This window comes from Heloderma suspectum, chromosome 6 (assembly GCF_057233095.1).
Source record: "Heloderma suspectum isolate Gila_16-S chromosome 6, 16-S_ref, whole genome shotgun sequence".
Lineage (NCBI taxonomy): Eukaryota > Metazoa > Chordata > Lepidosauria > Squamata > Helodermatidae > Heloderma > Heloderma suspectum.
Window position 1 is genome coordinate 69,003,395 of NC_139463.1, and position 15,849 is coordinate 69,019,243.

General features: G+C 48.8%; 2 protein-coding genes across 2 annotated transcripts in view; one reads left to right on the forward strand and one right to left on the reverse strand.

Moving 5' to 3' along the window:
* TBX21 (T-box transcription factor 21) overlaps window positions 1-3,998 on the forward strand; it is a 64,501-nt gene extending 60,503 nt beyond the window's left edge. Inside the window, exons 5-6 of the mRNA XM_084808262.1 lie at window positions 2,038-2,099; window positions 3,147-3,998. Coding sequence (XP_084664388.1) covers window positions 2,038-2,099; window positions 3,147-3,813 — 729 coding nt within the window. The 3' untranslated portion in view covers window positions 3,814-3,998. The remainder of the gene's footprint in view (window positions 1-2,037; window positions 2,100-3,146) is intronic.
* Window positions 3,999-12,066: 8,068 nt separating this feature from the next.
* The window catches only part of OSBPL7 (oxysterol binding protein like 7), a 42,897-nt gene continuing 39,114 nt past the window's right edge, over window positions 12,067-15,849 (reverse strand). Inside the window, exon 22 of the mRNA XM_084804740.1 lies at window positions 12,067-15,138. Within this exon, the coding sequence (XP_084660866.1) occupies window positions 15,030-15,138 (109 nt within the window). The 3' untranslated portion in view covers window positions 12,067-15,029. The remainder of the gene's footprint in view (window positions 15,139-15,849) is intronic.

A 15,849-nucleotide genomic window follows, 5' to 3' on the forward strand; every position in this document is an offset into this window, starting at 1 on the left:
AGGTGGGAGCTTCTGAGAAGTAAGTTGATCTGTGCAGGGTTTGGGAATGGGGCTGTGCATAAGCACCTGTGGGTGGAAGCCCCCAAACCAGAGCTCCATCTGGGAACATGCAAAACAGTTGAAAAAGTTGAGAGTGTCCCTGAGCATAGATGAGAGTGCATCTCCTGCATGTATGGAGGAAGGGGAATTGTGTTGCTTGTCTCAGGTGGCAATGGATGCCTGTGATATTTGTACAACCACAGGGAGAGTCACATTCATTCATTAATTTATTATTAGCATTTATATACTGTCTTATCTGCTAAAAAGGCATCAAGGCGGTGTATAACAACTTAAAACCATAAAGCAAGATCTTTTAAAAATGGTGAAAAGATTAAACATTTTATAGTAATTTAAAATCTTTTAAAAACGGTAAAAAGATTAAACTGCACATTTTAAAAGGCGAAACTGAAAAGATGAGTCTTTAAACTCTTCTAAAAGCCAAGAGAGAGGGGGCCAATTGTGTACATTAAGATATTGATTGAGATTGATTGAGATACATCAAGTATCTTGTTGCCTTCTGGTGCTCCTCCAGGTGGCCACACCCCATTTATTTATTTATTTATACATACATACATACATACATACATACACACATACATACATACCCCACCTTTCTTCCATTGTGGAACTCAAGGTGGCTACATGTGGTTCCCAGGTGGTCTCTCCTCCCAGCACTGACCAGACCCAGACCTGCTTCGCTTTAGCAAGGTGGCTGCCTCATGTGCCTTCAGACCATGTCTTGGGACATGGGACCCCCTTGGGACCCCCTTTCCCCCAATTATCGCTGGCTTGGTGGCTTTTCTGCGACTCTAGAAGGTTGAAATGCCTCTCCTAAGGCTTAGTTACTGGCAGTAAGACCTTTAAGTCACAATGTGCTGGTAGTTTTGGCCCTGGCCACCACTGGAATGCGGCCCCTGAGAAATTCTCTGAAATGGAATTGGCCCTCAGTCTGAAAGGGGTTCCCTGCCCCTGGACTACAGCAAAAGCATGACTGTTCTGCAACAGGGCTGCTTCCAGATTAGACTTTTATGGTACCATCACCCAGCCTCATTCACGGACGTTTATGGGGACATCCGGATGTTGTCTTCTACTTCTGACCCTCCTGTGTTTTCTTGCTGCTTCTTCCACCTTTTCCCTGAACACAGAAAATCCATTAAGGAGAAAAAGATGGAACAGCTGCACATTCCCTTCTATTTGGTAGTGCTAGCAGCCCTCCGTCTGGGCTTCATTGAGGGGAATTGTCTGTATCCTCCTCAACAATACAGTAACGACTGTGTGTTTATCACACATACAGCTGATAGGGTTGGATCCAGTCAACCCTAGAGTAAACCCACTGAAGTCCATGGGACTTGTTAGTCGTGTCTAACTTAAGTCCCGTTGATTTCAATGGGTCTGCTCTAAGTATGACTAAGTTTGGATCTGACTCTTCATTTGTGAAAGCTCACCAAAGACCTGATTCTACCACCTCTCTAGGCAGCTGGTTATGTGGCTGGCAAATGTTTCACATAGCTTTATAAATGTAAAAATAGCCATGATATTTGTAAATCTATAAACAATCACTCTGTTAACAAGGCCTCTTTTGTTTAGAGATCTTCACCTCCTCTAGAAAAGTGGCAGAATGTTGTGCATGCAGACAAGCAATGGTTTGGATGTGGAGGGACTTCTCTGGAGTAAGGGACATGATTATAAATGCATCACCAGGTCACTGGATGCACAAGTTGCCCCCATCTGCATGACCCCATGCAGCGGATTTCTGTGCGACAGGCCCGAAATGTGCAGAAATTTGTCTTTGCTCACTAGATTGGGCTGGATATCCCATGGTATCCAAATCCCACCATAGTATTCAGAGGTGGGGATAAGCCGATGGAGGCTTTTCGCTGGATCAGATCTAAGGGAAGGAGGGAGTAAGGCACTGCACAGGGTGCTTTGAGAGAGATACTTCTTTCATGGTGAACTTCACAACCAACATCCGGTCCCTTTGGCCTTTGTTTCCCTTAGATCACCCAACTGAAGATAGACCACAATCCTTTCGCTAAAGGCTTCCGGGACAACTTTGATTCGTAAGTCTCTTCCTCCCACTTGGCTAGTGTCAAATTTGACTGGCAGCTGACTAGACGTTAGGGCTGCTGCAGCTTTCTGCTTTCATCTTTTTAGCTCTTCATCAGAATGTTGTAAAACCTGAAAGCTTGCATCCCGCCACATCCACCTAAGGTGTTTTAATATGAGTACTGTTTGTCTTCTTGTAGAGCAGCCTTCACCACCCTGGCACCCTTCTGATGTCTTGGACTACAGCTTACGTCATCCCCAACCAGTACGGTGCTGGTTGGCGATGACAAGCTGTAGTCCAACACATCTAAAAGACGCTGGGTTGGGGAAAGCTTCTTTAATGGATCAGGGCCCCAGCAATTGTCCAAACCGCCCCCCGAAGCATGGTGCTGGCTGGGGGCTGATGGGAGTTGTAGTCAAACAGACCTAGAGGATGCTGGGTTGGGGAATGCTGAGCTAGAGCAGGGGTCCTCAATCTTTTTGGACCCGTGGGCACATTTGGGAATTTGATAAACCGCAAAATGGCTTCCCATGGTGGATATGATTAGTCATGTAATGGCTGCTGTGGGGGCCTGGCTAGTCAAAAGTGAGTGGGTGGGGAAAGAAACAGCAAGGCTAGAGACTGGGAGGGAGGCAAAGGGGGAGAAGGGAGAGAAAGAACAAGGCTAGAAAAGGAGAGACAGAAGGCTGCCCTAACATTTTCCAAGGTTTTCTTAAACACAATTTTTTTAAGGGACCAGGGCGGGGAGAGTTTTGTGGGTGCTGTTGGAGGACTCCTGCTTTAGAGCCTTGGGGACAATTCACACCACAGATCCATTTAGACAACACCCCAAACCATGGTTAAGGCCCTTAATTGCAAACCATGGTTTGAACTGGTTACCAGAGAAACTGAAGCTATGGTTTGAAGTGGGTTTGCAAACTATGGTTTGTGCTATTTATGGGCTGGCATGATGTCCTGTCCAGCCACCTGCTGCAATTTTCCTGTTTCACACACACATCACACACACTCTTTCTCTCTCTCTCTCTCTCTCTCTCTCCACTTCCTGCCTACCCCCCTCCAGGATGTATGTCACGACGGAGGGAGACCGCACAACTCCATCTCCACCCAGCGTTGCCAGCTGCCAGCAACTCCTGGCAAGCAGCCACTTCCAGCCCTTCTTGCACGATCAGTACGCACTCCCCCAGAGCCGCTTCTACAACAGGGAGCGGGCCCCGCTCCCCCTGCCACCCAAGGAAGCCCACCACTGGTATTTTGCTTCGCAACAGCCATCCACTGCCCCTCTGGAATACGGCACCTACGAGGGTGACTTCAGGGGAAACAAATTTATGTCTTACGGGGTGAAACCCTTTGCCCTGCAGGCTGCTCCTCACCCCTCGTTGCCCTACTACCAGGAGCACCCCTTCGGTCCCCCCGCTGCGTGGAGCTCCCCGCCTCAGTATCACCACCCCAAGCCCACCCCGGGGGCCTTGAGCTGGTTCCGGCCCATGAGGGACTTGCAAGCGGCGCCCCCTGGTGATGAGAAAGGGAAGGACAGCGAGAGCTGGGCTGAGCCGGGCTCGGTGAAATCAGTGGACTCCTCGGACTCCGGGTTGTACGAAGCCGAGTGTAAGCGTCGCCGGGTGTCTCCATACATCTCCAGTGCCGAGAGCTCACCGCCCATCCGCAACGGGGAGCTCTATGACAAAGAAGGAGGCGATGGCGGTTACTATGGTTTTTATGGCAACTGAAGCGGGGGGGACAGAGACACAAGAGGGGAAGTGGCTGGAGTCTTCGAAGCGTCCAGCTCTCCTCCATTCATATCAGGGGTACCTGCAAAAACGGGATGCCTTCCTTGTTTTGGGGAAAGATTCACTCCGTCATGGGCACTGCCCCGAATGTTGCTAGGGCATAGAATGAAGTTCTTTCTAATCAGACCTCTCCTTTATTCAGTAACTTCCTGGTGCTAGTCTTCTGGTGTTAAGCACAAATTCACACTGACTTTTGTGGATATATGATATGCAAGCCCACACAATGGTGTGCACAGATCTGGGCTCTTGTTCCCTTATGTTCACATGTAAGGGCTTTTTTGCTCATGTGTGTGGCAGTGGTGGCTCCTGGCCAATGAGACTGGTGGGGCGGAGAGCAGGTCAGCTGACGCACAGCCAACAACATCCGATTTTCCCACACAGAAGCAACAGGGCATCCATTGCTGATCTGCCATTCAGTCGCAAACTCAATGAAACTGTAAAAGCAACAGCGCATCCATTGCTTTTCCTCCATGCAAGCACAAACCCAAACGAATTCTACAAAGAAAAGTCCAGAGATATTTTCCTGCAACCCCAGACCAAGCTAAGCGTGCACACACAAACACACACTTTTCTTTCTTTTTGAGCAAGGTGCGGTGATTGTGGGGCAGTAGTATTTTTTTTCTGAGCAAGATAATGGCAGTGTGCTTGGGAACAGGAAGCAGAGATGGGTCTGATAAAAGAAAAAAAAATCCCAATCCCACTGCAATATCTTTCTCAGAGAAAATGCTACTGCCTCACAGCCATCACACCAAAAGCACCAAATCTTGCTAAAATAAATACAAAATGACCCGCAGCCACCAGGTCTTGCTCAGAAAAAATGACTGTAGGCAGAACCACAGGGAGTTACCCTGACAGCAAGCCCTTTGGGCTAGTTCTATAGTATTCACCTCAACATTTAGCCACACGTGCCACAGAGAACACAGTCTGGTTTGGGGAGATGATCAAAGCAGAAGGCAATGACCCACAGTCTCCAGATCTTAGAAAAACTGACCCACAGCAATAACAGTCAGCCACCCTCCCAACCCTGAATAAAAAGGGGGAAAACCTTTACATATGGTTTTGGCTGGCTCTTCTCAGCTGGGCAAAAAACACAGAAGAACAAGAACTTCGCTAACGAGAAGGGCTCTCTCTAACACCCTCCGACAAAAATATTGCTGTGAATTTATTGAAAAATTAATCCTCTGAGGAGTAGGGAAGAGAAGCACCATAGACTTAAGAAAAGTGCAAGTTGCCTGGCCCAGCCCCTGAACTATTCTGACTGGCCTGGTTGGCGCCCCTTCTACTTCTTCCCCCCCCCCAACACACACACACACACACACACACACACACACACACACCCCAACTCTGATCTGATTGGCTTGGAGGCTGCTGGGCAATGTGACTTCCTCTTTTTCCCCCAGAACTTCCTGCCTGTTGGGAAGAGCGCCAGTAAGGTTGCCCCAGGCAGGCCTCCCCAATTCCTTCCCCTCCCCAGGTCTTCCATGGGGAAATTGTCCTGTGCTTGCGTGCCTCACACATGCAGGCGCAAACGAAGATAGTGAAGCTGGGCAGGGGAAAATACCTGGTAGTAGCAGCCAGCAGGATGCTACCGGAGCCTTGAGTTACTAGGCAACATGCTATTATAAGTTTTAAAACGGGCGGCAGCGGCCTCTCCTGCCTCAAAGCATCAGCCGTCCCTAATGGCCACCCTAGCATGAATGCGCATTCAGATGGTCAGTACTATCCTCATTCTGGGGTCACGTGCAATTGTCATCTTTTCTAGGTGACTATGAGTGGATTAGGGCAAGAGAGTTGTTATCTGGAGGTAGCAGCCGGTGCTGCTTTCAACCCGAAATTACAGGGTGTTATCCATGCACCTTTACTAATGCTCTTGGGCCATTAATGGATCACTATTTCTCAGGTGAACGGTGAACTTTGCATACCAGAGATAACAAAAGCCCAGTTGATTTGTGGCAGAAAGCTGAGGGAAGAGCATGTGCCGACATGCCACTGGCCATGTGGCCACTGTAGTGTGTGTGGGAATTGGGCTAAAATTTTCTTAGAACAGCTTAAACGAAGGGACTATCCTTCTAGCCTCTTCCTATGCTGCCTTTGGTGCGGGGCCCTCTGTGAAGTTCCTTCCTGAGCTGCTTGGGATTTCGGGAATGTCTCGAGGCACCAAGTCACACTGGAAGATTCCACGCTATGGGCTGGATCCAGAATCAGATGCATGCAACTGGGCTGCGGAATCAGACTTTGCCTCCTCACGACAGTCCCCCCGTGGCAGCCCCCCGAAAACGCTGCACAGAGGGGTAGGGGTCCCTGCTGACTGGGATAGGCTGTGGTGACAGGGACTGAAGAGGAAGGGGGGATCCCCCCAAATTTGGTGGCGGTGCCTTCTGCGACTGGCCCTCCAGGAAGGTGCCTCCTGCCTTCCCTCTGTACCACAGCTCACCCCATTCAGCAGGGTCCCCTGACCCTCTGTGTAGCGTTTTCGGGGGGCTGGGGCTGCTGTGGAGAGGTGGGGGTTGGGAAGGGCACTCCTAGCAGCCCACGTGCACATGCCTATATCAGGATCCCACCGATGACTCCATCCTTGACAGTGGTGTAGTGGAGCCGGGGCTCACAGGGTTGCAGCGCATTTTGATTAGCAGGGGTGCTGAGGTCATCAGCCACCCCCTTCAGGCTCCCCTGTTCCCTCTGAGCTTAGCTGCAGTCCTCACAGGAACTGGGGGTGGGGGTGGTGGAGGAAATGAGCGTTCCCAGCAATGATGTATCTCTCCCTGCTGTAGTGCAAAGTATTTGGGGGTGATTTGGTCTTGAATGGACAATTCCGTCCCATTTTGCTTAACAAAAGACCTGCTCCTGGTGGAGATGAAAGCCACTAGAATGGGTTTATTGGCATGGCCTGCCTGGGAATCAGGCTTCCTGCACCGTGCAGGGGGTTGGGCTTGATGGTCTTGTAGGCCCCTCCCAACCCTAGGATTCCTTTATTCTAATTGTGGGACTCTCCTTGGGGGCATGGCTATAAGGACTGTCACGGTGGGCACCCGCACGTCAAATTTTACTGCTCCACCATTGATCCTCGGCCTCATGAAGCAACATGGGCAGCATGGACTCCTCCCATAAGGCCTCAGACCTGACATGGCCGAGAGATGCCGGAAGGGCTAGCACAGCATGCAGCTCTGTTTCATGCAATGTAACAACAGAACAGGCCCTTGGTGGGACCTTCACCCTGCAAACACCTGTCTGCCCTTTTCTCCTTCCTTCATGCCAGTCAGCACCTCTGAACCTTACTTGGAGACCAGTGCTCTGACCTAGCAAATGCAATCCAGGAACAGGTTTCCCAGGCAGGCCTACTGTGCCAAACAATCAAAAAGCCTGCAGTGATTGGTGGTGGAGGCGAGACGTATGGAAGAAGCAATCCCCTATGTTGCAGGCAGCAGCCTCTTAACCGCAGGCAGAAACATAGGAAACTACCCTGATAGCAAGCCCTCTTTGGGCTTGTCCGATAGCATTCACCTCAACGTTTAGCTGCACATGAACAAAGAACACACTCCGATTTGGGGAGATCTTCGAAGCAGATGGCAATTGCAAAGGGAGAGGCAATCTGTTGGGCCATTCTACTGTGCGTGCCCTGCTGAAACAAATGGGAACTCCTCTTCTTTTCAATGGGGCACATGTTAAAAGAACATCCCAGTGGATCGGCCCAAAGTGATCATTTATAAAGCCCTACGCCAGTAATTAGTTTTATGAACAATGGGGGGAAAGACATAGGTTGTATTTTTATACTTCAACCTCTTCCCTTAGAGAGCTCCCCCTTCTCTCTCTCCCCACCCCCCACCCCCAGTTTTGGTATTTTATAAGCCCTGATCTTGGAAATACTTGATGGTCATTTGGCAAAGTGAATTTAATTATGCTAGACAATCAAAAGGGACACTTTCCCCTCTTGTGTGCTCTCCATGACTCCCCAGTCCCTGCTGAGCCTCTTTTGGGGAAGGTGGGAGTCAGCTCTCTCTCTCTCTGTCTCTCCCCCTCCCCCTCCCCGTTTACACCCTTAAAACAAAAACAGAAAATGTGGTTGTAAAAGACACACTGGTCTTTGTGGTGTTTTGAGTTCTCTCTCTTTTTTAATTTTTATTTGTCAAGACCTTGAGAACCTTGAAAATTGCAAATATTTATTGAAAGCAGTGTACAGGCTCCCTGTGAGTTTTTGTTTTGGCTTAAGAATTTCTTTAAAATAAACTGTAAAGCTGTAAGCGTTTGGGAGTGTCACCATGTGAACCTTTGCATACGCACCTTACACTTGTCAGAGCCTCAGTCGTGAGGCTGATCTTCTGTGGGTGCCTTCGGACACACCAGCTCTTCTATCGAAGCAAGAGTGTTGACACTGGGTGGTCTGTTAGGTTACTGTGGCTGTTGGTACTTGAAACTATATTTTGGCAGTAATCCTGTGCCTTTAGCAAATCTCTAACAGGCAGAAATTCACTGAATGGCTTCTCGCACCTGTTGAATATCATCTGCCTGAGCCAGGAAACAAGATATGTTATACTATGAGGCATTTTCAAAGAACTGTATCTACCTCATGCTCTCAGCAGCCGGCAAACACATACATGGGTCTAGTTGTCACTGAGGAGATGAACCTGTGTCAGGGGCTGGAGATGGGGGCTCACATGTTGGAATGTTTGCCTGCCCCCCCCCAAAGTAATTATAAGATGCCCACATATAGAAAACTAGCATGTCAGGGAGACACCCAGGCCAGAACCCTTTTCTCCGATGGTTTAGTTATTGATATGCATGTTTTTTTGTTTCTTCTGGCGAGCATTCAAACACATGCCCTTCCTGACTGGCAGTCTGAGGTGGTGCAGGCCCAAACTGCAGGTGGATCACCACGCTATAGATACATGTCTTCCCACTGGCTGGTGACCACTGCCAACATGAAATCTGTGAGGATAGAGATGGCAGATGCTAATCGTGGAGTGTGTGAGCACAGCAGTTGGAAGTGCACTGAATGGTGCTAGAGATGTTGGGATGAGAAGCCTGGCTCGCCGTCAAAGGTATTGTTTATACAAAGGTCCAAACATGCTATCCATCTTGGTTTCGTGTACTGTCCACATCAAAAAACAAGACAATGAACCAGCTCTCCAACTGAGGTATTCTTAGCAAAATGCGGTACTCAGTGGATAAGAGGAGAGACTTCCTGGCTTCAAACAGCACCCAGGTATAGACTTCACCTCTCATCTTTCTGGCTCTGATCTTGGGGAATGTCAGTAAATCGAGAGAACATAAGAAGAGCCCTGTTGGATCAGACCATGGGTCCATCCAGCATTCTGTTCACACAATGGCCAGCCAGTGCCCACGGGAAGCCCACAAACAGGACATGAATGCAACAGCACCCTCCCACCCATGTTCCCCTGATGGCTATATGGAGGCAGCATATAGCCATCAGGACTAGTAGCCATTGATAGCCTTATCCTCCACAAATTTGTCCAGTCCCTTTAAAGCCATCCAAATTGGAGGCCATCACTATATCTTGTGGAAGTGAATCTCATAGTTTGACATGTGCTGGGTGAAGGACTACTGCCTTTTATCTGTCCTGAATCTCTCAATAATCAGCTTCATGGGATGACCCCAGGTTCTAGTAGTATGAGAGAGGAAGAAAAATCTCTCCCTATCCACTTTTTCTACACTATGTATAATTTTGTACACCTGTATGTCTCCCCTTACTCACCTTTTTTCTAAGCTAAACAGTACCACACCTTGTAACCTTTTCTCATAGGGGAGTTGCTCCAGCTTATTGATCCTTTTCTGCCTTTTTTCCAACTCTACAATATACTTTTTTAAGTGCGGTGACCCGAACTGTACACAGTATTCTAAGTGTGGTCGCACCATAGATTTATATAAATGGAATATGGTCTTGGTAATTCGTTATCGATTCCTTTCCTAATAATGCCTAACATGGAATTTGCCTTTTTTCACAGCAGCCGCACACTAGGTCAACATTTTCATTGACCTGTCAACCACAACCCCAAGATCTCTCCCTTGGTCAGTCACTGCTAGCTCAGATCCCATCAACTTTTACTTAAGTTGGGATTTTTTGCCCCAGTGTGCATCACTTTACACTTGCTTACACCGAAATGCATTTGCCATTTTGATGATCATTCCCCCAGTTTGGAGAGATCCTTTTTCAGCTCCTTGCAATCCCTTCTTGTTGTAACCGCCCTAAATAAGAGGCCATTGTCTCCTTGTTAGCCTGAGTGGTGGCTTAGAGTCTGAGATACGAATCGGGAAATACCTGATTCAAATCTCACCTCTGATGTGGGATTTCTAAATGGCCCAGGCATGTCACTCTCTTAACCCCGGTTCCTCTCCCCATCTTCAATATGGGTTTAAACATATTGGCCTCCTTCAACTGGGTTGTGGCAAGGATGCCAAATATTAGTCTGGGGAGAGCTTCCCAAAGGATCACCTATTTATTTATTTATTTCATTTATATTCCGCCATTTTTCCTCTTTAAGAAACCCAAGGCGGCATACATAATCCTCCGCTCCATTTTATCCTCACAACAACAATAACCCTGTGAGGTGGGTTGGGCTGAGAGTGTGTGACTGGCCCAAAGTCACCCAGTGAGCTTCCATGGCCGAGTGGGGACTAGAAACCGGATATCCCGGCTCCCAGTCCAACACTCTAGCCACTACACCACACTGGCTGGGCTGAGTGCCCTTTCTGCCTCAAAGCGCACCAGAGCGCTCACATCCAGACCAAGCCATGGTGGTCTCCTAGGCAGATCTACCAAGCAATCCTGAGTGATGTGTTCCAGGATCACTAGCTGGTGGCACAGGCTGCTGGGCTTCACTGGTTGCCTCTAAATATAGCAAGGAGATCAGCAAATGCTAAGGGCCGGGGCACTGTGGCCAATCAAAAGTCAGAAAATAGCTGTGAGTTAACAGGTCTTGTTGGATAAAACAACAAGGATGCGTGCTCTCGGCAAGGGCCAAGTCACCATGGGAGTGGCCACGTATTTCCTCCCGTTGGTTTGCACTGATTGGCAGGGATGGCAGCAGCAGTAACGTGCCTCTGTCAAAATGCTCTTTGAGAGCTGGAGCGCTGTGGTGTAGGGCCAAGTCAGAAATTCCCTGTTTTAAATCTTCCCGCAGCCATGAATTCATAGTGGTAGGCCCAGCTCTCCATCTGTAATATCGGAGATAATAGCAAAAAGAAAGAGGTGAGCATCCAAAGTAAATCACAAAGAAGAGAAACAGGTTCTCAGGATGCCAAAACAAAAATTTTTTTAGGAAGCCCAACACGTTTCGGCCTTTTTCTTATTTTTAGGCCTTCTTCAAGGGGTAGAGGAAAAAGTCTGCAGAATGATTTATGCAAAAGATTGTCTCCAGTAGATTGACTGAGTTGCCAGCAGATTGACACAGGAGACAAATCTTTTGCGAAAACATTCTGCAGGCTTTTGTTCTCTAAACCCTGAAGAAAACCTAAAAATAAGAAAAAGGCCAAAACGCCGTTGGGCTTCCTACAATAATTTTTTGTTGTTTGTATCCTGAGAACCTGCTTCTCCTCTTTGTGATCTCCTTTAAGGTAGAGCCAGGAAACCTCTTTCAGCTCAAGGACCGAAATAATTCAATTTCAGAGAAGTTTGGGGGGAGGGGATTCCAGTGGTGGGTAGGGCTCAATGCAAAAGTGGTGGGCCCAAAGATACCTGCACATTTTAGCTTAAACCTCTGACTGCTAGTAATTATGCCTTAGGAGAGGCATTTCAACCTTAGAGAAATGGGCGGGGGTGTGTGTGCAAAAGCTTGAAAAACCACCAAATGTTTGGTGGTCTGGGGATAGGGCGTAACCATTGGGCGGTTGGATTTGGCCTCAGGCCTGAAGTTGTGTACCCTGCTCTAAAAATTACTGAAATAATGTACGTTGAGCGCTTTGAACATTCCCAAGCGCTGTATCAGGGGTGGGAACCTGTGGCCCTCCAGCTGCTGTTGAACTGCAACTTCCATCATCCCCAACCACTGGCCATGATGGGGATGATTGGAGTTACAACCCAATAACATCTAGAGGACCACAGGTTTCCCAGGCCTGTGCTATAGGAATGCTAGGTATGTTTATGAAATTGTTGTTGGTAAGGGAAAAGTCTCTGAATGCTGAGAAGATAACATAGGCATGCCAGTAGAAAGGCTGAACAAAATGGTTGCCACACACACCAACTTTCTGAAATCTCTTTTTATTGGACACGCTGTGGAGTGTTCAAGCCACAACACAAGGACAGAACAGAGGCCAATCAACGCGGACACAAAAGATGGAGCAGCGACTGTGTTCCGGACCGGCCGGGCAAGGTGGATGAGAGCAGGCCAACCTGCTTTTCGGGGCAGACAAGACAACCAGCACACAGAGAGGGGCAGATGGATAGAAAGGCAGGACGCCTATTGGGTGTGTATGGCAGAATCTTTGGGAGGGCGCAGCGTGGGGAAATTAACGGTTCTCCCTCGTACGAAGTTATTTTCACACTGCTTTTATCAAGTAGTTCAAATAATGGGATCAAAGACAAACCCCACAAGCCAAAAGAGAGTCTCACTCCCCATCACAGCTTCACAAATGGAGACCCTGACAGGCCCTACTGTCTCTCTCAGAATGGAGTCCCCAAATCAACGGACACAGTGCTGTGCCGAGGTGCTCCAACCCGACACAGCCCCCAAGCAAGGAAGAAAACCAAAGTGCTTTGCAGACATTCAATTAAAGATGCCCCCCCCCTTTCAGTTCCACATAAACGTTTGGCTAGGCGATTAAATGAAGACAACTGAGAAAAATGCCCCCCCACCCCGCCTCAAGGGGTGAATGAAAGATTTGGGTATCACGGTATTTTATATTTTTCAAGCCAGTAGCCCTGGCTTGAATCTTACTCTCTCCCTCATGGCTGCTGGTAAAAAGAACCAGGACCCTGGATCCTAAAAAAGAAAAATACAGCTGTGTGGCCAGGGAGCTGCCCTGTTCCCAGAGTTGGAATCTAGGAAGACAAGAGGTAGTCCACACATTGCATTTCCCCACTCATGCTGGAAAGCGGACTTCCCCAACCTGGTACCCTCCAGATGTTTTGGACTACAACTCCCACTGGCCCCACCAGCATGGTCAAAGGCCAGAGAGGATGGGAGTTGTAGTCCAAAATATCTGGAGGGCGCCAAGTTGGGGAAGGCTGCTGTAGAGAAGCAGCCAGTATGGGATCAGGTGTACATTTTTATCATCTTGAGAAAGTTCAGATCGACGGGCAAGATGCAGGAATATGGAAGATGGTCCTGGGAGTTCTGCATGAAGCAGTTCCCATAGTTGCGCCTGAACTTGGCAGCATCATAAACACATGCGGCATGTTGCAGTCACTTCCTCCTTCTCCACAATTCAGGTGGGCGGAGGGGAATAGGAACGAAAGCACATACATTAGGAACCAAAGTGTAAACTTAGCCTCCTCATAGGCCTTAGGAGAGGCATTTCAACTTTTTAGAACGGGGAAAAAGCTGCACCAAAGCCGTGAAACCACCAAACGACTGATGGTTAGGGGGAAGGGGATGGGGCCAGAGGAAGAGGGTGTGACCATCTGCGGAACCCTGGAGAGTCAGATTTGGACACCAGGCAGGCTGCATTTGGGTCCCCCCAGGCCTGGGATTCTGAATCCCTCCTCTAGGCTGAGCCTGCAACATTTTGCAGCCCACCAAGCCAAACCCTAATCATGTATGGGGGGGCCCAACAGAGGCTCAATAAACCTGCAGTTGTCAAGCAGCTGGTGGTCTACAGAACATGGCTGATGGGCTGCCTTTGGCTTGGTGGGCCTGCTCTAGACACAGCCAGCCAGAACTCCCTTCTTCCTTCCCTCAGAAACAGGATTTGGGTGCTCAGGCCTCACACTATCCTATACTCCCCTGGCCTGTTTTGCTTCCACGGGGCAGACATATACATACCTATTCTTTCCTTCTCCTGCAAAACCTCCACCTACTGAATCACTCGTCTCACCGTTTGTTCCTGTCCTCCCCCCGCCTTCACGCTCATTGTAACCAAGACAGCTCCATATTTCACATACTCTGATAGGCCCAGACCTGATGCTGAGGTACAAAGAGCTAGCTGAGTGAATCCCACTTTCCTGCAAAGGGTTGTGGGACGTGCCAACAATTCTCCCTCACCCCTTCCTCTTTAATTATTGCTTTGAATCCCAAAGGAAACATGGTGGGGAGGAGGGACATATGGGGAAAGAAGGACGTACCGGAGACAAGATGGGAAAACACCCACACAATCCCGGTTCAACACTAGCGGCCCTTAAAATGGGCCGGGGGTCAAGGAGTGCTCCCGGAAGGTGCTCCTGGCTTTATCAGGCATTCCTGGCGTGGAGGGCCCGTCGGCCAAACCGAGGTTGAAGTGCTATAGCTGCAGTAGGAGGAGAGAAAAGAGTCCCCTCAGAGGGTTACCTCCACATCCAATCTGCTCCCAGAGAGGGGATTTTATAACCTGGGCCAGGCTGTACCTCATAACAACAACCAGCTGGAGATGCTTGAGAGAGAGTTCAACTCCCTTGAAAGGAAAGCAGTTCAAAAACAGAAAAGAAAGGAGGGTGAGTGAGCAAACACCCCAGAAGGGCACTACCAGGTAGTCAGAAGGACCCCAAATGTCCGTATCCAGGCTCCTCTGTGCAAACAACCACTCCAGTGCCCCTGTGCTGTTCTTTGCTGGAGTGTAGATTTGCTGCTGTTCTTTGAGCAAAAGGCAGGCGTTGAAAGTAGAGCGTCTCCCATTTTTTCAAGCGACTTCGGGGCAGTAAATCTTGTTTGCCCCATCGCTTCCGCCCTGGACCACTCTGATCCAGGCAACGCTAAAGTGCTTCCTGTCAGCGACAGTCCAAGCTCCCACCGAAGTCTGCCTAACCAGCAGGCAGCAGTGCGAGAATGCGAGATGGACCACGGGCGCCTTTCTCAAGTGTGCACATGGGGAGGGTTGCTTTGGGAGTGCATGACACCTAGGGGAGTGTCCTGTCCTGTGAGTGTGTCCCTCCCCGCACACTCCTCTTCATGAGGTGCTGGTATTCCAGGATTTCATGCCTTGATCATCTTGTGCTTATGCAGCAGGGAGCCCTTATCTTCTGCTCCCCCACTTCGGGAGAAGGGAACAGCTGCTCCTGGAGCAGCTGGGAGCTACCACAGGACGGCGCTGTCCATATTGCTGAAGCCGGGTTCCGTCCTCAGCTTCCAGTAGGTGCTGTTGCTTACCCATGATTCCTTGCCGTTGGCATCCACCAGCCGCCTGCCAGAAAAAAAGGAAAGGAACCCATTAGGAGCCTGGGTAATGGCTTGGCAAGAGAAGCATCATTTTAAACAGGAATTTTAAACCAGCTTATGTTTAAAAGAAGAAGCTGAGAGATTTTGATACATTCTCCAGAACCAGGAAAATAGAAGAAGCTGCAACCTGCAATATGTATAGGCAATGTGTCGAGAGCCAGTATGGTGTAGTGGCTAGAGTGTTGGACTGGGAGCTGGGAGATCCGGGTTCTAGTCCCCACTTGGCCATGGAAGCTCACTGGGTGACTTTGGGCCAGTCACAGACTCTCAGCCAACCTATCTCGCAGGGTTGTTGTGAGGATAAAATGGAGAGGAGGAGAATGTACACTGCCTTGGGTTCCTTAGGGAGGAAAAAAGGCGGGATATAAATGTAATGAATAAAATAAATGCTTAAAAAAATCAAAATCACATGCCAAGGATTCTGCAGCCTGTATATTCACTGTGCAAATCAAGGAAGTTTGCCTGTATTTTCTTATTTTGCATAATCTATTCTGATTCTATAAATGGCAAGGACGTTCCAGATCACTGGAGTCCTGTGTCCTGGCAACAAGAAATTCGGCTTAGCTACCCCCTCTAGCTTTTGAGATCTCAGTAAGTACTGCTTTTCAACTATATCTTAGCAGCCATAAGGACTAGAACCTTTAAAAAAAATGCCCCAGCAATTAGGCCCAGATAT